Genomic DNA, 22,282 nt, shown 5'->3' on the forward strand with positions numbered 1-22,282 from the left:
TCATCAGCCCACCATCTGTGCTTGGTTGTAAATAACGATCATGCGCGCTAAGTGATTGTTCCGTGCTGTTGGCTAATGCCTGCTTGCCTTGATTAACACGCTACACTGACAGCCCCCTTTCAGCTGGGCTGTGATCTCTTACACACACACACACACACACGCACACACACACACACACACACTCACACACACACACACACACACACACACACACACACACACACACCCTGTCGTCTGTCTGTGGCCTCTTGATTGAGAATAACTTCAACGATCAACAGATAAATACCTCACTCACCAAATCGTGCTGCCGACTGTCGGAGGGTTCCCAGTTTGGGTTCCAGGCCTCAAAGTTCACTGTCTGCACAAGAACAAGTGCACAGATCAACAGGTCAAACAAGGTCAAGCTCAAGGTCAGCTTTATTATCCACAAGTAGGAGATTCATGTGGTCACCATTACACGCTCCATTGTTAGCTCATACATAAATAGGAGATTCATGTGGTCACCATTACACGCTCCTACGCATCTTGCACAAGGGCACCAAGGGACAGAGAGGGTATCAAAATGTAATCAATAAATGGCTTTACTGCTAACTGCTTTTCTCTCTTCGAAAATGTTTACGATGTCAAAATGCACCAACTTCGTGTTACATACAAGGATGATCATGCAGCAGCATCTAGAACGTTACTTACTCTAATTAATTGGGAACGCATCTTGAGTGCGCACCAGAGAGAGAGAGATAGACTGGCAGGTTCCAGGTGTCATTGTTGATATCCCCTTTTAATATATGAAACTTATAACTGCTTGTAACAACTTAATATTATGCATAGTATTGTTATTGTGTTATCAATGTGGCACAAACAAACAAGGCTAGAGTTTATTAGCCTTACAGTATATCTGTAAGAGCTGGTGAAAGGGTTTTATGAGAAAGCTTAGACTGAGCGACCTTAAAGTGACAATGCACCATGTAAGTTCAACAGCATAAAATTAGCAGCATTTCTTAATATTTCTAACTTCATAATTTATTATTTTATTTTTTTGTTGGACACCTACCCTACTAGGTACACCAGCACAACATTTGGTGTGTGTGTGAAGGTGACATTGAGCGACAGCTCCCACAGTTGAATGAATTCTAGATTAATGGATTGCATTAGCAAGATGACCACTCTCATCGCGAGATGACACACTTTCTGATTGCTCTCATTCACCAGACAGGGGACGCAACAGGGCACTACGAGAGCGCGCTCCAAACCGGACGCCATATGCATTGGAGGAGAGTCTCCTGTCCACAGGTTTGACCAAACCGGACACTATGCACTGGAGAGCAGTCTCCTGTGCACACATTTACTGGACCTTCATAGTAGTGATGTAGTACTCGAGTCCAGTCTCGAGACCAATTTCTGCTTTCTCGGTCTCGTCTCGGACTCGTTCCTTCAAAGACTCGGTCTTGACTCGGTCTCGGACCACAGTGGGAGGAGAAAGACTCGTAATTTCAGACCGAGTCCTCGAGACCAACGCATTTTTTATGTTCATATAAAAAAACACACATACCATAACAACAATAATAATAAAATGCAAAGTTGACCGGCATTATTTAAAAATGACATCCCATGGTGCTCGGCATAGGCGGTCTCGTCCTGCGCCTGTTAGCACGTTAGCATTACTAACACATTTACTGGACCTTCATAGCATGACTGCGCCTGTTAGCGCCTGTTAGCATTACTAACACATTTACTGGACCTTAACTTGGATTACTGTTTGTTGGTGCTAATGGTAATGTAACTTAATTTTCACTGCTGAATAAACTTATCCTGGGTATAAAGTACTGTTCATCAAAGCAACACAATACAGTTCTTTCACCTGAAAATAACAGCTTCAACCACATTCTGATGCAACACGCTTAATATGGAAAATGAAGTCTTTGACATTTACTGATGCATGACTGGAAAGCTTGATATTGTACAATGTAACATTGCTGATCGAGTAGGATCGTGACCCAGTCGGATTTGAATAGCTGGCTACCATCTTAGCACTAAAAGGTGATGAATATTGACACCGAGGGGCATAGCACAGCAATTATTCTGGTGTTTCTTTACAGTTTTTTTCAAATGCTTACACACTAAATCTTTGCTTGTCACACAATTTTCTAAACATGTCTTCCAAACATCATAACCCCACACCAAATCTGCAAAACCATACACTAATTCTCAGTGTTTGACTCAGTTTTCAATTGACTAAAACACATTTTGCAAAACACCACACACAATTTTCTACTTAACACACAAAAATCGAACAGGAAGCAACTTGATTTTATTTTTCAAACACAACCCATCAAAATGCCACTAAATCACCAGTGCTTCACTCTCTCTCCTCACATGTGTAAACACTCTTTACTTTACACAACACCATCCAGTCATTGCCTTAGTATAGGCCTATAAATAGATACTCTACATGTAGGTATGGACCCTTTCAATCTGGCCCTAGAGGATTTCAGAACCAATACAGATACTTTGAAAGGAATGTTTCTTTGAAAGGAATGGTGGTCATTGTATTTTGCTTTGCTTTGTTCTTGTTGGCTGTAAAATACTGTATTCGCAACAGCAAATTATTTGGGAAAAATCACTATTTTTTGGTTTCAATATTGCTTGCATTTTTATTGTGTATTTCAACTTCTCTCTGTAGATACTGTAACTTTCACTCTTGTATGGAAATACATAAATCCTATGAAAGACAGAAGAGTGTTAGGTTTTGAGCAACAGTGTGTACATGATGTATCCAAAATGTCATATTATGACAAAAGTGTTTGTAATGTGAGGCGAATGTTTGATTTAAAGATGTGTTTATGACATTTTGAATATTGTGTGTCATTTTGCTGGAGATTTGAGGCATTTTGCATTTTGTGTGAGCAATTGTTGGTTTTGTGTGTGGAGTTTTGAAAAATAGACACAGAGTTTTGAAAACGTGTGTAAACAGTTGTAAAAAACTGTAACAACCTACACCTCTGTATAATGACGGTAATTAGCACAAAAAGAACACTGGATTTACTTGATTTTATTTATTGTATATGGAATGAAATATCTAGAATTAGTCCGGAATTTTCTGTCGGTTTACAGAATTGATTCATGATTCATTAAGTTTACATGAAATATTCATGCAATTTCAACGTCATTGTGTTATAGGCTACAGGTGAGGCACTGAGAGTAGGCAGATGTTCTTAGTCTTGCAACATCAATGTTGAAGGCATAGATATATATACTGCCTAGGGGGCCACAAGCTAGTGCAGAATGAATGGGAGCCTATGGGGCTAGACGGGTACATTTATCTTTATTATTGTCAAAAGCTTTGTTTTCTCTGGACTCGACCGTAAACACGTCTGTCAGTTGGAGCAACCCAAAAAAAAATAGAAAATTGCTTGAGATTTTGACGATTTTACGCACACACATCATCTTGAATTTCCCCTGGGGATCAATAAAGTATCTATCTATCTCACCTGAGTGGTTTGCCGTCTCTGTCTTCTCGCTAAGGTGAGCTGCCTCTGGTGAACACACGCACACGCGCACACACACACACACACACACACACACACACACACACACACACACACACGTACACACACACACACACACACACACACACACACACACAAACACGTACACACACACACAAAAACACACACACACACACACACACACACACACACACACACACACATCATCTCACCTGGGTGATTTGCCCTCTCTCTCTCCTCTCTAATGTGAGCTGTCGGACTGTGTCTTCCTCAGGGAGAAGTCTTGCTTGAAGAGGCTCATTGTCTAGCACTGCAAAAGCAGCAACCACAGAAAACCGCTCAGAGTTAGAATTGTACTTTCTACATTTCACCACTTCATTCAGCTCAGAGTTAGATTTGTATGTGACATCTCTACTTTCTGCACTCCATCCCTACACTCTGCTGAAGCCAACAGGGACAAAGCCCAGTGAGTTGGAGTGTGAGGTGAGCCTGTGTGTGTGTGTGTGTGTGTGTGTGTGTGTGTGTGTGTGTGTGTGTTTGTGTGTGTGTGTGTGTGTGCGAGTGTATGTGTGTCCACGCCTGAGAAAGTGCCTCTGTGCATGTTGTCCTTTGAGTGTGTGTGTGTGTGTGTGTGTGTGTGTGTGCATGTGTGTGTGCTCTGCTTGACCAAATGGCCTGACATCATAAGCTGTAACATCTGCAACATCACTGCCCACTGTCATGTGACCTCTTTGACCTCCTGCTGCCACACCCTCCCTCTCTCCCCCCCTCTCTCTATCCCGCACTCCCTCACTCTTTGTCCCTCTCTCTCTATCCCACACTCTCCCCCACCTCTCTCTATCCCGCACTCCCTCACTCTTTGTCCCTCTCTCTCTCTCCCACACTCTCCCCCACCTCTCTCTCTCGCTCTCCCTTTCATTAACTGGTTGTGAGCAAATCCAGCAGAATGACCAGGTAGAAAATCTTCTGCTTTAAACATACATCACACTGGCATTACGGAGCCATTGTGACATCACACTGGCATTACAGAGCCATTGTGACATCACCACACACATGGAGTTCACAGAATTATGCAGTCAGAACATCAGAACACCTCACCTCACTGTCTCACACACACATATAAACACACACACACATATATAAACACACATAAGACACAGGCATCCAGACACAATATGGATTACTCACCTTCGTTGTGACCATTCTTAATTTCAACCCAGTCTTCTCTGGGTCTGGATGTGTGCCAGTATGCATTAGTGCAATCTGGAATGTCTGCAGAGAGAGAGAGAGTGTGATGCGGCCGGAAGCCATTAAGGGTTTTATATCAGAGCCAAAAAACATCAAACTGAGCTCACATGGCAAAACAAAGTCAAGCACTTTGCCAAGTGGGTCAGTAACACACACACACACACATCTGGGACAGTTTGAGCTCAGTAAAGGATGCCTGATCTGAAGAACTCAGAGAGGAAGAGAGGAACTACAGAGGTCAGACTCACCTAGAGCTTCGTGTTCTGTAGATAACCTTGCTCCTGGTGTGTGGGATCTACACCCAACCAAACATTATTGGGAACAAAAGTTATTGGAGATTTAGACAAAAAATGCCATAACAAACATTTTAACAGAGAAAACAAATCCTATTGATGGTATTGAGCTATTGTGTTCCAACTACTAGGATTACCACCTCTAGTTATTGTTATTTACATTTATTGACTTGGCTGAAGCTTTTATCCAAATCGAGTTACATACTGTATGTCAATTGATATTTTTTGATATCGTTTTGTCACATAAGGACTCTGTTAATATTGTACAGACCTTTTAATGACATTTTGAGTCTGTTAAGAGGCAAAAAAGGCGTGTTTAGATGATGCCCCCAGACCTAGCATTGTTGCTGATACACCCAGACCTAGCATTGTTGCTGATACACCCAGACCTAGCATTGTTGCTGATACCCCCAGACCTAGCATTGTAGCTGATACACCTAGACCTAGCATTGTTGCTGATACCCCCAGACCTAGCATTGTTGCTGATACCCCCAGACCTAGCATTGTTGCTGATGCCCCCAGACCTAGCATTGTAGCTGACTGGGAGTATTGGCCATTAGCTGCAGCTACTCCAGTTCGGTAGCACCGATTTTGGTCGTTATTTTTCCAATCGACAGTATTCGGCAACGTCTAGAGTAAGCAGTAGATGTGAACAGCGTTTGGTTAGAGCACTAAGTGTTCATGCAGTAGATGTGAACAGTGTTTGGTTAGAGCAGCGTTTGGTTAGAGCGCTAAGTGCTCATGCAGTAGAGTAGATATGAACAGCGTTTGGTTAGAGCAGTGTTTGGTTAGAGCAGCGTTTGGTTAGAGCACTGACACGTTCATTGTTGCAGGCGTCCTGGCACTTGATCTTCTTGATGCTTAGTCCTATTAATGTAATCCGATCTGTCACTTTCCCTCAGAGAGCTCAGAGGCCACCTCAACACCTGGTCCTAGCACTGGCCAGCCACACTGGGCATTCACACACACACACACACACACACACACACACACACACACACACACACACACAAACACACACAGTTTAGTAGGGCTGCACCATTTGGGCATTCACACACACACACAGTTCAGTAGGGCTGCACCATTTGGGCAAATGTGAAATCATTGGTGTTAAATGTGCACAGGTGCCTTTGCTGCAGGTAGGACGTTTACTCTCTGAGGTGGCCGTTGCCCACTCCTGACAGGTGACTACGGCTGCCCACTCCTGACAGGTGACTATGTCATGTGCCCACTCCTGACAGGTTACTACGGCTGCCCACTCCTGACTGAGGTGACTATGTTATGTGCCCACTCCTGACAGGTGACTATGTCATGTGCCCACTCCTGACTGAGGTGACTATGTCATGTGAAGATGATGCTCTAAAAATCAATTTGTGTGTGACTCAATCTCTCGGGCCTGTGTGTAGCTTACTGTGCAGGACCAATATTAACAGCAATCACATTAAGGACTTCTACTGGAGGCATTACCAGGAGGTTAGCCAAAGCTTGGCTTGCTTCACTTTCACGTTAGCCAGGATTAGCTCTGAACTTTCACTCGCCACTTTGACTGACACAATAGCCAGCCAGTGAGATGCGTGCAAACTTAGACTAACAATAGCCAGCCAGTGAGATGTGTGCAAACTTAGACTAATACTAGCCAGCCAGTGAGATGCGTGCAAACTTTGACTGACACAATAGCCAGCCAGTGAGATGTGTGCAAACTTACTTTCGTTTCGCTTTCTTCAAACTGGATGTGTGCCTTTGCTCCTGAGGGAACAAAAGCCTCATTGAAACAGATAAACCAAAGGCAGCAGACAGGTGCACTTTTAATCTAAGCACTGACATTGTAATTCTGGGGTTATTCTCCAAGATTTCTGCATTAGACATTTTGTGAAATATTTGACATTACATTATTCCTGGCTTCACAACTCAGTGATGTTTATGTTGATGACATTTAGGATATGCTTTAATCCAAAGCGATTTACAACATTATAGAACAATTGTTTACACAAGTTGTGTACATTAGGGGTGGCACGGTTCACGAAACCCTCGGTTCGTGTCACGGTTTTAAGGTCCCGGTTCGGGTCGTATCACGATTTTAAGGTCACAGTTTTTGGTTCTGTACGGTTCTTGTTGTCATTTTTCCTTTTAATCTTTAACACTTCAGAAATAGGCCTACCAGCATGAATAGCTCAATTATCCCCCATTTAGGCTACAGTATAATAGTATAGTTATATCATGTAATCATGCACAAACTGAAATCATTTTACTTGACTTTAAGCACATCATCAAGGTAGGATTTTGATACAGTAAGAGTCACTAATGGTAATGAGGCTACATTACGCATGCCAAGAACCGTCAAAAACCAAAACCAAAACCAAAAACACACATGCTCCGAACAGAGACAAGCGAACTGGAAGAAAACCAGCAAAGACCAGCTAAATCTCGATTTCCCCTGGGGATCAATAAAGGATCTATCTATCTATCTAAAACCAGCAAAGACCAGCTAAATCTTGATTTCCCTGGGGATCAATAAAGTATCTATCTATCTATCTAAAACCAGCTACCAGCATAAGCTGGTTTCCAGCTGTGTTTTTTCAGCAGGGTTTCTAGAAAGAAAAGTTTGAAAGCAAAGGAAGAAATCCCACGTTTGGACATTAGCTAAATGGTGACCATTTATGGAGGAAGGTGAGTTTCAGGATGGTAAGATATTACAGGTGTGGGTGATATTACAGGTGTGGGCAGTGAGTTTCGATGGTAAGATATTACAGGTGTGGGCGGTGAGTTTCAGGATGGTAAGATATTATAGGTGTGGGTAGGGGTCGACCAATTATCGGCCTGGCCGATTATTAGGGCCGATATTTAGCATTTTTATAATAATTGGTATCGGTCATTTTTTCCACCGATAAGCCGATATTGAAATGGATAAAGAATGAAACGCGCTACTTTGTCTGTAAAGCGTCTCTCACTCCCTGAATGTGCTGCTCTGTGGTCAAGAGCATTGTCCCGCCCACTACACCGTCTGATTTGTTAGTTAGCACGAATGCAGCCAATCAGGATCGAAGACTGAACACAGACAACGTTTAGGATTCTCACTGAGGCAGACTGGGCTTCAGCTGTAGCCTACGGAGCTATTTTTCGAAGGTAAGGAAGGTAGCCTACATTGCTGAAGTTGCAGTGAATCACAATCATCTACAGTGAAGTTACAAAAACACCACTTTGTAAGCTATTGTCTCTTTGATCCGGAACAATAAGTAAAGCACCCACTTCCTTCATTTAGCGAATTCCCGATTGATGCACGTTACTGATGCTGTTTACTAGTTATCCCACAAACTCGGGTGCTGCGCGTCGGGAGTTCTCTGCCTCCGCCTCGTTCGTTAATTGTGAATAACGGGACACCTCGGCGGACATAGTACAGACAAGTCCTAAATTATGCGATAGCGAACGTCAAGAAGTCTAATTGCTCCTTTTTGAAACGGACTGTCAGAAAAGACTACATGCACCCAGGGCCAACCGTAATTTAATCCGACCTGAACAAAATCGCGTCCTGAGCTGGCTATTAACGTGCCTTTTTTAATTATTTTTTGCAGCATATAGCCTTTACTATCTACCCCCCTTTTTGACAACTGACATATCGGTTTTACATATCGGTTATCGGCCTCCTGTTTTGGTAATAATTGATATCGGTATCGGCCCTGAAAAAAACATATCGGTCGATCCCTAGGTGTGGGCAGTGCGTTTCAGGATGGTATGATATTACAGGTGTGGGCAGTGAGTTTCAGGATGGTAAGATATTATGGGTGTGGGCAGTGAGTTTCAGGATGGTAAGATATTATGGGTGTGGGCGGTGAGTTTCAGGATGGTAAGATATTACAGGTGTGGGCAGTAGCTACCTGCGCGTCCAGTGTGGCGATGCAAGGCTCCGAGCCGCGCCACTTTGCTTTTTCCTGCAGGGACTTGCTGGTGCTCGGCCTGCTGGGTAATACGGCGGTCTCCTGGAAACCTCTCTTACTCTCCGTCGGCCGGTACAGGCTGTCCGTCGAGCCCTCCTGGACAACACACGTGGCAAACACATGGGAATACGTGGAGGATTTATTGCCTTTGTGTTGCCACTGTATGTCTGTGAGTTAATAAACTTACCTTGTGACAGTGTAACTGTTTCTGACAGAAATCATTGCTCAGATCAACTCTGGGGAAATGCTGTCTAGTGCACTAGACTCAGTATACTCGACTCACACAGTGTACTAGACCAGCCTTTCTCAAACTTCTGTGACCTGAGGCCCGGTCATGGCAGACTTTAGAGTCATAGGGCCCACCTACACGTACCCACACATCAAATTATCATTATCACAATTATTATTTTGCTATATTGTTATACATGCATATTCACTTCAAAGCAGTCAATGTTTAAAGTGCTAACATTGTTCACAAAACATTTGTGAAATCATGCACATCAGAGGACTGCTTTGCTAATGTAAGATGTAATGATTACAATAGTTTTACACTTTAATACATACATACATACATACATACATACATACATACAATTTCACTCCACGGCTCCGCGGACCAGCAGTCTCCACGTTGCGGACCGGTGCCGGTCCGCGGCCCATAGTTTGAGAAACGCTGACCTAGACTCACACACTCACACAGTATACTAGACTCACACAGTGTACTAGACTCACACACTCACACAGTATACTCGACTCACACAGTGTACTAGACTTACACAGTATACTAGACTCACACAGTGTACTAGACTCACAAAGTCACACAGTGTACTAGATTCACACAGTGTACTAGACTCACTAGACTCACACAGTGTACTAGACTCACACAGTATATTAGACTCACACAGTGTACTAGACTCACACACTCACACAGTATACTCGACTCACACAGTGTACTAGACTCACACAGTATACTAGACTCACACAGTGTACTAGACTCACACAGTGTACTAGACTCACACACTCACACAGTATACTAGACTCACACACTAACACAGTGTACTAGATTCACACAGTATACTAGACTCACAGTGTACTAGACACACAAGACTCACACAGTGTACTAGACTCACACTCACACAGTATACTAGACTCACACAGTGTACTAGACTCACACACTCACACAGTGTACTAGACTCACACAGTGTACTAGACTCACTAGACTCACACAGTGTACTAGACTCACACAGTATACTAGACTCACACAGTCTAGTACACAAAAGTCCCAAGTTCATGGTGTGTGGCAGATGTGGGGGGTGAGAAGGCTGTGACCCTGTGTGCTCTGCAGCACACAAATGAAACTCCATAGATCACAAGGATGGGGACGCTGCAGTGACCTGTAGTGACCTGGTCTTCTCCCACAATCCCACAGCAATCAGAGTGACCTGACCTACACATCTCCCACAATCACACAGCACTACACATCTCCCACAATCACACAGCACTACACATCTCCCAATCACACAGCACTACACCATACCTGTCAACACTCCCGTTTTTTCCGGGTTTCTCCCGTATTTCAAGGTCATCTCCCAGCACCCTCCCGTTTTGTTATTTCTCCCGGAAAACTCCCGTAATTTGCATGGCCATCAAACTTAATTTTAAAATCATTGATCCATTCAGGTTGCCAGATTGTGTATGAAATACACCCTACACATACACGATCACTTAGTTTCAATTTCAACCGTTTTGTCATAGGCTAAAACCTGGCAACCCAAAACCCAAATAAGGAAGCCGGTGCCGACTGCGCAGCCTGAGTCTCGTCATAAGTAAGCGGGTTAGTGGAATGGCCTACTCCAGAACTAGCTGTTGTGAAATTGTTGAGAATTTAATTGATTTACACATCACATAAACTGTTATTGAGTGTTGTTGATACACTGAACTTGTGCCCTCGGAACCAAATCTGACAGCAAGCAGCTTTGGAGTTTTGGAAGTAGGCTGCAGGCAGGCAGCTGGTGGATACATAACTGGCATGCGTAAGGTAATGGTAAGGTAAAAGCAACGACCGAAATGCAGTGTTGAAACACGTGTATGAAACGATTAAATATGCAAACCCTAAAAAAAAAAAAAAAATCTTCCGTTTTTGGAAAGCTAAATGTTGACAGGTATGCACTACACATCTCCCAATCACACAGCACTACACATCTCCCAATCACACAGCACTACACATCTCCCAATCACACAGCACTCAGAGTGACCTGACCTACACATCTCCCAATCACACAACACTACACAATTCCCAATCACACAGCACTCAGAGTGACCTGTCCTACTCCTGACCACTAGACGGAAAAAGCTTGGCACTGATTGGACCTGAGCTGAACAGCTGCATCTCCTGCTTCATGTGACTGCAAAAAATGAGGTGTGTGTATTTGTGTGTTTGTGAGTGTGTGTTTGTGTGTGGGTGTGTTTGTGTGTGTTTGTGTGAGTGTGACAGAGAGAGAGAGAGAAAAAGAGAGAGAGGGGGGGTCTATGTGTCTACTTGTGTGTGTGTGTGTGTGCATGCATGCCTATGTGTGTGTGTGTGTATGTGTGTCAGAGTTTCATTTTCCGGACATTTTGATGATATGCCGGTCAAATTCCTATTATCCCTTCTTAATTAGTCAAATTGAGGAAAACTGGAGACAGGCTATGTAGCTTAAAGAATGACATAATCAGGCTGTATAGAATGCAACATGTTCATTAGCCTAACTTAAACATGCCTGACAAGATCTAGCCAGTATCTATGTTTTCATGGACAGCAAGAGTCCGCTTCGTTCGTTGTTTTAAAAAGGCTACGTTGTTTGTTGCTGCTACCCACGTTATCTCCAGTGGTGACTGTTTAACTTGCACAGATGCGCACACACAAGAATGAGCGCTCACACCACTAGCCCCTAATGCTATGCCTCTTTATTTGAGAACACCACTACCCCCTAATGCTATGCCTCTTTATTTGATAACACCACTACCCCCTAATGCTATGCCTCTTTATTTGAGAACACCACTACCCCCTACTGCTATGCCTCTTTATTTGATAACACCACTACCCCCTAATGCTATGCCTCTTTATTTGAGAACACCACTACCCCCTACTGCTATGCCTCTTTATTTGATAACACCACTACCCCCTAATGCTATGCCTCTTTATTTGAGAACACCACTACCCCCTAATGCTATGCCTCTTTATTTGATAACACCACTACCCCCTACTGCTATGCCTCTTTATTTGAGAACACCACTACCCCCTACTGCTATGCCTCTTTATTTGATAACACCACTACCCCCTACTGCTATGCCTCTTTATTTGATAACACCACTACCTCTTTATTTGATAACACCACTACCCCCTACTGCTATGCCTCTTTATTTGATAACACCACTACCCCCTAAGGCTATGCCTCTTTATTTGAGAACAATAAATTCAGAAATGTTTAGTTTCTTTTCTTTCGGCCGCGGTTCAATGATACCGTTAAATTGTGCCAGAAATTATCCGCGGACCAGTAATCGCCTCGTCGAGGAGGCCCTAACCCTGCAGATCATAGACAGAGAACGCATAGGCCTACTGTATGCTTTGGGTAAAGAACACTTTGCATGTCCAGTGTACACGGAGAATGACAGTGTCTTGGAGCGACCGCCCCCCGCAACTCAACTCAACAATGTCACTGATTCCGACAGATACGCCCGTCACTTCTGCTTTTTATCTGGTGATGGTGGAGTTGACCGGACATCTGAGGCTTCAGACGTTTCCAATTTATCATCATCTATCGCGTCTGGCCTCTGAAAAAACTTGTGTGTGTGTGTGTGTGTGTGTGTGTGTGCATGCATGCATGTCTATGTGTGTGTGTGTGTGTGTGTGTGTGCATGCATGTCTATGTGTCTACGTGTGTGTAGGTGCATGCATGCATGTCTATGGGTGTGTTCGAAACGGGTAAAGTTGCTGCCTTTTAAGATATCTAACTGGGGAGCAAGGCAGCAAGTGCGGTTCGAAACCGAAAAAAACAAATTCTGCTGCCTTTTAAGATATCTTAGAATTCGCAAATAACGGTCATTTTTGAAGGCAGCATCGATGCACACTTCATGCTCCCTCCTACCCATAATCCGTCTGAAACAGCTGGGAAAGGTAAACAAACATGGTGGATGACATCGGTAATGGCTGCTGAATCTGTTTAAAATGTCATTTGTGTGACCTTTATTTTACAGATTAGAAATAAACAATTTATTATCTGATTATGCCATTGTTGTAACCATTAATAGCGTCTGGTCTGATATATCTGCCGGCCATATAGTGTTAATTTCGTCAGACGAGACGAGAGGAAAAATGTTAGTCAACAACCTTTTTTTCCATGACTAAGACGAGACGATGACGAGACTGCACTAATGTCCTGAAACACTGACTAAGACTATCTTAAGATGCATTATTGTTGACGAAAAAAGACGAGACTAAAATGTTTTGCTTGAAATAAAAACTAAGATAAAATTTCTCTTCCATTTTTGTCTACAAAATGAGAAGACAGAATAGCTGTTACCTTTTCAAAATATTACGAATGAGTTCATGGTTCATGCGCAGCAGCTTTCCTGTAGGCTAGTCTACGTGCTGTTGCTGCAACCCTGTGGCTGCAGCAGGAAACTACACAGAGATTTCTGCCAGAGTTAGGCTTTATGCCACAATGCTACATACCCAGAAGTTGAAGCTTCTCTCATATACAAATTAACATCCCCCAGAATGTCCATACGAAAAGTTTCAGCAAGTAATGTCAACTATTTAACTAGTTACACTGATGATGCAAAGTTTGCTAGCAAGTAAGCTAATATGGAAAGTTCGCTAGCAAGTTAGCTAAGATTGAGAGTTTGTGTTGCGTTTGGGCGCATATCGCCATCTAGCGTGGCGGAGTAAAACATTCATACTTGGGTCCAAGACAGTGTTTCTCAAACTTTTTCAGATGAAGGATCACTTAACTAATCAATAAAAAAGAAACGCACGGACCACCTAGCTAAAAAGAAAAAAAATTGACCTAGCAGTATATTAGCCTACACAATACTCACTGAACCACCTTGCTTATTGTCTTTGCACTTTGTTTAATTGTGTCAGAGGATTCATATGATTTAAACTGGCATATCTGACATAGACAGTGTTGTAGAACAGTTTGAATTTACATACAAGTTGGTTCAATATTGCAAACAACTCATCTATATTATATTTTACCACGTCTGCTCGTGGACCACTTGGGATAGCTTGCGGACACTGAAACACTGGTCTATGAAGATCATGACAGTGGTCCAGTCAAATCTTTTACTGTCTATGGCCAAATCCCAGCCGAGCTATAACTGTAGCTTGACTTACCTGTGCATGTACTGACTGACAAAAAAAATCAGAATGAGTAATTATAACAGTCGAGTAGCCCTGTGGACACACAATATTGTTAGAAAATTGAGATGTGTGAAACACTATTTGACTAAAATGGTAATCAGAAATAATTTGTTATAAAAAAAAGACTAAAATGTTTTGACTAAAACTGACTAAGACTAAGATAGCTTTAGTTTTCTTTTGACTAAAACTAGACTAAAATGACGAGACTTTTAGTTGACTAAAACTTGACTAACAAAAATGATATTTGAATGACTAAATATGACAAAGACTAAAAAGGACATTTCGTCACAAGACTAAGACTAAGACTAAATTAAAAATAGGTGACAAAATTAACACTACGGCCATAAAACTAATTTATACCGTTAGCCTGCTAGCTTACGTAAGCTAATTTAGTTTAACGTCAGGCCTTTGCTAACGTCATACCGTAGTGTTAACCAAAGATTCTAGAGTGCTACGCTCATTTTTAAAAGATTTTTAACATTTAATCCAAAGTCATGTCTAGTGAGACAGCTCTCTATGTAGGGAGGGAGGCAGTAGGCAGCTGTCTCCCGTTTGGAACACACCCTATGTGTGTGTGTGTGTGTGTGTGTGTGTGTGCATGCATGCATGTCTATGTGTGTGTATGAGTGTGCGTGTGTGTGTGTGATGTTTGTATGCAGGCATGTGTGTGTGTGTGTGAAAGAAAGTTTGTCTATGTGTGTGTGTCTGTATGCGAGTGTGTATGCATGCATGTGTGTGTGTGTGTGTGTGTGTGTGTGTGTGTGTGTGTGTGTGAAAGAGAGTTTGTCTATGTATGTGTGTCTGTATGTATGCGTGTGTATGCATGCATGTGTGTGTGTCTGTATGCGTGTGTGTATGCATGCATGTGTGTGTGTCTGTATGCGTGTGTGTATGCATGCATGTGTGTGTGGTGGCCCTGGCTTGGCCTGGCTGATTACTTGGTTGTTCTAATCCATGACTAGGGCATGTTCCTCTCCCCATAACCTGCTGATCTGTGATCTACTCTAAGAGGCTCTGAGGCCTTCTCACTCATTAAGCCTAAACTGGGCTCATCAGTGTCTCAGTCTCACACGTGCTCATCATTGTCTCAGTCTCTCACATGCTCATGTTTTCCACACTCAACTAGTCACATACTGAATGTGTACCTAACCCTAACCCTAACTCTATAACATGTTGTAGATGATATATATTTACTGTGATCATTAATAGTTCAATAAATAAGCATTAATTAACATGATAAATATAACTTGGTGTTTGCTGCATAAATTAGACTTGAACAGTGAAGGGCAGTGAATTGTTATCAATGGCAATCATTGGTTGTTAGAGAGTAGCTAGTTCCTTGGCTTGACACTCTTGTAAAATACATTGAATGCAAACTTTGAATTACATTCAACCATGCCTTTCACAGCCTACATCATCAACTCATCATCAACTTTTTCACTGAAATCTGTTTAGTATGATCATTTCCCATTGTGCCACACTGAGTGTCAAAGCCCTATTAACACTTTGACCACTTTCCCATCACATGCACTGTGTGTGTCTCTTCACACACTAACAGGTTCTGCCAGAAAAGAAAAGAGGAGGCAAACTCACCAGCGTGAAGCAGAAGAGGTTCATCTTGACCAGAGCCCGCGGCAGCAGCAGACGTTGGTCACGGCGACAGCAGAAACGGCAGCGTGTGCGTCTGTGTGTCGGTGGTCACGGCGACAGCAGGAACGGCAGCGTGTGCGTCTGTGTTGACACAACAGAATGCCTCAGCCCTGGTGGCGGAGCGCCTGTGTCTGTTGCCCTGGAGATTAATGTGAGTAGAACATCCCTTCCCATAATCCAATAGATCCAGGGAGCCATTGCTTTCCAAGATGGGCAAGCGCAGTGAGCTATAGCAGCCCTGTAATCAACAAGCACCCCCTGCTCCCGCCACTGGGGTCTGCTGCCACTTTGGGGAAAGCTTCTCTAATACAGCTTTCCATTTGTATTGTCACTGTGTCAATTTGTGGAATACAGTTAGCCTAGGCCTACAAGCCTTAGTTAAAAGTGACTGAAATATAAATGACAACTAATTCCCAATTTATTACAGATCTATGTAATTATATAGTTATTATTGATAATATTATTGGATAGTGTTATGATATCAGAAGAATGGGCAATGTACATCAAGTCTTAACTTCTTGAAACTTCCAAGTGTCCAATGTCATGTTAGTTGGCCTAGTGGCCATAAACAGGCTAATGGCTTTTAGGTATTAAAATGGTGTTTTTAGCAGTCAAAATTTAGACACCTTTATAAACAATTTTTATAACCTTCATAGACAAGTTTTATCGTGAGACTGCATGTCGTTTGGAACAGCGTATCGGTAGGCTATATTAAAAGCATAAGATTTTCAGTTTGCTTCTGGATTTAATTCACTTTTGGATTCTTTGATTAGCCTATAGTGCTAAATGTTGGGACTGTTGCAGGAGACGTACTGTAGGCCTATCAGCCATCAAAATTAAAGGTGCCATGTGTAAGAATTGAGGTAAAAATATCCGAAACATTCCTGCATGAATTTGCATGCTAAATTACTAGCCACAGCCCGACAGGTGTCATAATACCAGTTTCGGCCATGGGAGGCGGTATGCGGGCAACATAACCGCCAGCCAAACTGCAATACACAAATAACTCGTACGGCTTATGGGCGTACTTGAACCAAAGAGTATACACCTGTCGGGCTGTGGCTAGTAATTTAGCATGCTAATTCAGGTTGATATCTCTGCAGCACTATACCTTGTCATTTTTTTAATGACATCATCGCCCTTATATCTTCTCATTCTTTTGATGCGTGTAGCTCATTTTTTTTGGATATTTTTACCTCAATTCTTACAAATGGCACCTTTAATGGACAGGGGGTAATATTTTGGAAACAACTGAAAAAAAGTTGGGTAAATATATGGTCCATACTGTAGCATACTGGAGTGCATAGACTCAAAGCGGCAAAAGCCGATGTTCCTAACCCTGCTCACAAGTGCCACCTGGTGGTTGTTTGGGTCATTACAGCTTCACTGGGGAAAATTAAATAAAAGATTCACGATTTAAATAAGTGATTCACGCGTGAGGTCACATGAGAATCGTGTGTAGCCGGACAATTGAATGTAGAACCCACTGTAGACAGACACTTTATTCGCCTTATTCACCTGGCGGCCATTACGAGGCTGAGGGGTACACTTGCCATTACACCTCAGTCCAGCAGATGGTGGTAATGCACTCCGTTTGCAAACTGCCAAAACACTCACTGAAGAAGAAAAACAGGCCAGTGAACCCTTCTTCTTTTTTGGTGAGCTTTTTTTTGGGCAGTTTATTATTGCTTATTGTTGATGGGTTCAGCAGATTATTGCCGGCCGCAGGACTGGACATGCTGCTGAAACTCTGAACTGGTCGCTATGTGAACTGGTCGCTATGTGAACTGGTTGCCGTGTCTTAAGTGATCTATATAATTGCTGTCGGATTACTAAGCTCTAATGTTTTAAGCCCTCGCTGTTCTGTCGACGCATAATTATGCTGACAGATAGTAGGGGGTCATTTTACTGGCCTCCAGCACAGTGAACACACACACACACACACATACACACACATACACATACACATACACACATACATACATACACACACACACACACCACACACACACACACACCACACACACACACACACACACACACACACACCACACACACACACCACACACACACACATACACATGCACACACGTGTAAGCATTACTGTAACGCTGATGGTTTCAAATCAGAAATTTAATAGTGAATATTGGTGTATATTTGCAATATACTGTAAGTGTTTTGATTTTGAATCCCAGGTACTTTTTATGATAAATTGAAAAGTTGCTCAACTGTTTAGTAGTACTTACCGTGTTCTTATACTCTGTTTTTCTGTATTCCCCAAAAAGATGCTCATTTTTCAGGACTGCATTGGCAGTATCAGAGTGACCACATGATGGCGCTGTTGTTCCTCTTTGTTTTAAATTCCCCCATTGGAAGGCAACAGTGAAACGTTACTATTTGCCCACTAATAAATATTTCTTAAAAACATCAGTGAATGATTCATGATTATGGGTTGCTTTCTGATTTCAAATGAGCGTTATATGTTGTAAGGCTGTACACATATTTAACAATGTATTTGTTATTGGGCAACTTTTATCAACAAGACATAATTGTAAATGTGGGGGTCCAATATAAATGTGTATGCTCATACCACTATCTTAACCATTTAACCATGTGGTTACCGTGGTTACTATTAGAGCTGGAAATGACAAACTCTAAACACATGATGGACCTTTAATATAAGAGGCCTTTTGTGAGTCTAATGGTTTTTTAAAGCCTATAGAGTCCTGAGGACAGATAAGATAAAAGAAGGGCAAATATGAAAAGCTCAAGACATGGCCGACATTGTCCTTGCTAGAATAGGCCAAGGTCTTTGACATCATCAACATCATCATAAAAGCCTTGAACCACACGTCAACACTCACGGCTCCTACCTCAAGGGCACCATCATGTCATTCTCTCAGACAGATGAACGGACGGGTGCGGGATGGATGGATGTGGATGTGTTTGAGGGATGTCATAATCGCTGCAACCTTGGTTTGGAAACACTGCAATAACAAATAGTAAGTGTACTCCCACCATTTGCCTGTAATACGTCTTTTTAATGCACACAGCATCTGCAGCCATGACTGTGTCATGTTGACAGTCTTAAAGTGAGTCATGTGGCGAGGACACGGAAACAGATGTGTGTGTATGTGTGTGTATGTGTATGTGTGTGTGTGTGTGTGTGTGTGTGTGTGTGTGTGTGTGTGTGTACGTCTCCTTTGGGTGAGTGTAGAGTACACAGCAGCACTTAATGAAGTGCAGTCAAACCCACTCGGTTGTGAGAAATCAATGTCAGCCACCACAGCACACAGCATGCCCTGGAAGACACCACAAGCACATTACAGTAACAGTGTGGACCAGAGCACCAGCTCATGGACCGACCGAACAGAATGGACCTACAGAACAGAATGGACCTACCGAACCGAACAGAATGGACCTACAGAACAGAATGGACCTACGGAACAGAATGGACCTAACGAACCGAACAGAATGGACATACGGAACAGAATGGACAAACGGAACAGAATGGACCTACGGAACAGAATGGACCTACAGAACAGAATGGACCTAACAAACCGAACAGAATGGACATACGGAACAGAATGGACCTACGGAACAGAATGGACATGGACTGGGTTCCATCTATAATTGCGGCGTATGCCCATGTTTGACTCATTCACCATGATGCATCTCATAGAGTGGAGAAGTGTGTTGAATAGATATTGAAGGGGACCCCACCCTTGCCAGCTGTATAGAGTTGGTTTAACAGGTGAAAGTTTGGCAGCAAAATAGAAAAATAGTATAAGTATAAGTATATATACTCTTTTGATCCCGTGAGGGGAAATTTAGTCTCTGCATTTATCCCAATCTGTGAATTAGTGAAACACACTCAGCACACAGTGAACACACAGTGAGGTGAAGCACACACTAATCCCGGCACAGTGAGCTGCCTGCAACAACAGCGGCGCTCGGGGAGCAGTGAGGGGTTAGGTGCCTTGCTCAAGGGCACTTCAGCCGTGCCTACTGGTCGGGGTTCGAACCAGCCGTGCCTACTGGTCGGGGTAGGCCACGGCTGCCCCCTAATCCCTCTGTGGGTTTAAGGATGTGTGTGTGTGAGTGTGTGAGTGTGTGTGTTTGTGTGTGTGTGTGTGTGTGTGGTGTGTGTGTGTGTGTGTGTGTGTGTGGTGTGTGTGTGTGTGTGGTTGTGTGTGTGTGTGGTTGTGTGTGTGTATGTGTGTGTGTGTGTGTGTGTGTGTGGTTGTGTGTGTGTGTGTGTGGTTGTGTGTGTGTGTGTGTGTGTGTGTGTGTGTGTGGTTGTGTGTGTGTGTGTGGTGTGTGTGTGTGTGTGTGTGTGTGGTTGTGTGTGTGTGTGGTTGTGTGTGTGTGTGTGTGTGTGTGTGGTTGTGTGTGTGTGTGTGTGGGTTGTGTGTGGTTGTGTGTGTGGGTGGTTGTGTGTGTGTGTGTGTGTGTGTGTGTGTGTGTGTGGTGGTGTGTGTGTGTGTGTGTGTGTGTGTGTGTGTGTGTGGTGTGTGTGTGTGTGTGTGTGTGTGGTTGTGTGTGTGTGTGTGTGGTTGTGTGTGTGTGTGTGGTTGTGTGTGTGTGTGTGTGTGTGTGTGTGTGTGTGTGTGTGTGGTTGTGTGTGTGTGTGTGTGGGTTTGTGTGTGTGTATTTGCCAGTGAGACTTTGTTTTCTTTACACCCCTAAAGGCTCCCAAATACCATCTCTGACCTGCGTGACCTTCATACCCTGAATTCTCACTCAGGGGTCGCGACCCCTGGCACCCTCGCCAGCGACCTCTTCAACGTTTGCCGACCTCAGAGTGAAAAAATGAAACAGTCGGCCCCCGCTGCGTCTGACCCGCCTTGACCCCATCCCACAAAGGTATGTGAGTGCACTGACCTCCTCTGACCTCTGGATACCTCCTCCCTTTACTGAGCAGCTCTCACACACCCTACTGCCCCGTCAGCACTGCCCTGGGAGGGAGGGAGAGAAAGAGAGAGGGACAGAGAGAGAGGAAGAGAGAGAGGGAGGGACAGAGAGAGAGGGAGAGAGAGAGGAAGAGAGAGAGGGAGGGACAGTGAGAGGGGGAGAGAGAGAGGGAGAGAGAGAGAGAAGAGAGAGGGAGGGAGGGAGAGAGAGAGAGAGAGGAAGAGAGAGAGTTAGAGAGTTATGTTATAGATATATTTGTAACAGTTCCAAGCATCTATCTGTCTGTCTACTTGTCCCTGTCCTGTATGTCTGTTTGTCTGAGTCCATATGTGAAAATCATACAAGCCATGATGACCTTATGGGTCCTCAGCTATTAAATTGATGTATACTTGAGTAGTAAAACATTACTATTTCTGGCAAACTAATATACATCATACAAAAAACAAATGACATCACTTAAAATCACTAGCTATAACATACAAGGGTTGCACTCGTCTGCTTTTGGTGACAAGAGTACACACCCTGACTTTGTAAATCTTGTATATAGCTCAGATATGATCATAGTGCTAGAAACATGGAGTAGAGAAGGACATGTCTGCCTATCCATTCCCATATATAGGGAGCTCTGTATCCCTTCTGTTACAGATCCCAAAGTCAAATGTGGAAGATATTCTGGGGGAATTATTGTATTGTATAAAGAATACCCTGCACATCATATCTACCCTGTAAAAAAGGGAAGTCACATATATGGATTAAGTTAAAAAAGGAGCTCACTTCCTCAGATTATACCTCAATTTGAACTATTAGAAAATGAAGACAAGCTCCCATACTTGTTGGGAGAGCATACAAGTTGTGTAAAACTCGCTGCACATTACCTGTTAACATGTCATAAATCGAGGAAGTGAGTGACCCATATTGTGACATGCTTTGCTTTATATCAATAATCAATACCCATGATAGCACAGTGATAAATATACAGTATAGTATGTATAGTAATACTGTATCATTATACATTTCATTTATTATTCTTTTTAATTATTATCATTTTGTTGTTATTATTATTGGGGGCCAAGCAGCGAAGGCACCCATTGTGCTTCTACGTTTTCCTATTATTATTATTATTCAGTCTGGAAGTCTATGGCAGCCCATAGAACCGTCTGGTGAAAAGTTGTAAAATTTGGCACACAAATTAGGCACAGTCCTATGATTAATTTCACCAAGTTTCAAGTCGGCACCTCGAGCACTCTAGCGCCACCAACAGGCCAAAGTTGGACGTGCGTTCATGCAAGTAACTTTTGACCCGTTGGCCCGATTGTGAAATATGAGGTATCGTTG

General features: G+C 43.0%; 1 protein-coding gene across 1 annotated transcript in view; it reads right to left on the reverse strand.

The window, feature by feature from the left end:
* LOC125311047 overlaps positions 1–16,097 on the reverse strand; it is an 18,836-nt gene extending 2,739 nt beyond the window's left edge. Inside the window, exons 1-7 of the mRNA XM_048268860.1 lie at positions 15,977–16,097; positions 8,920–9,075; positions 6,753–6,793; positions 5,003–5,049; positions 4,695–4,778; positions 3,719–3,816; positions 296–358 (exon numbers count right to left, since the gene is read on the reverse strand). Coding sequence (XP_048124817.1) covers positions 296–358; positions 3,719–3,816; positions 4,695–4,778; positions 5,003–5,049; positions 6,753–6,793; positions 8,920–9,075; positions 15,977–16,000 — 513 coding nt within the window. The 5' untranslated portion in view covers positions 16,001–16,097. The remainder of the gene's footprint in view (positions 1–295; positions 359–3,718; positions 3,817–4,694; positions 4,779–5,002; positions 5,050–6,752; positions 6,794–8,919; positions 9,076–15,976) is intronic.
* Positions 16,098–22,282: the final 6,185 nt, after the last annotated feature.

The sequence above is a fragment of the Alosa alosa genome, chromosome 2, assembly GCF_017589495.1.
Source record: "Alosa alosa isolate M-15738 ecotype Scorff River chromosome 2, AALO_Geno_1.1, whole genome shotgun sequence".
NCBI lineage: Eukaryota > Metazoa > Chordata > Actinopteri > Clupeiformes > Clupeidae > Alosa > Alosa alosa.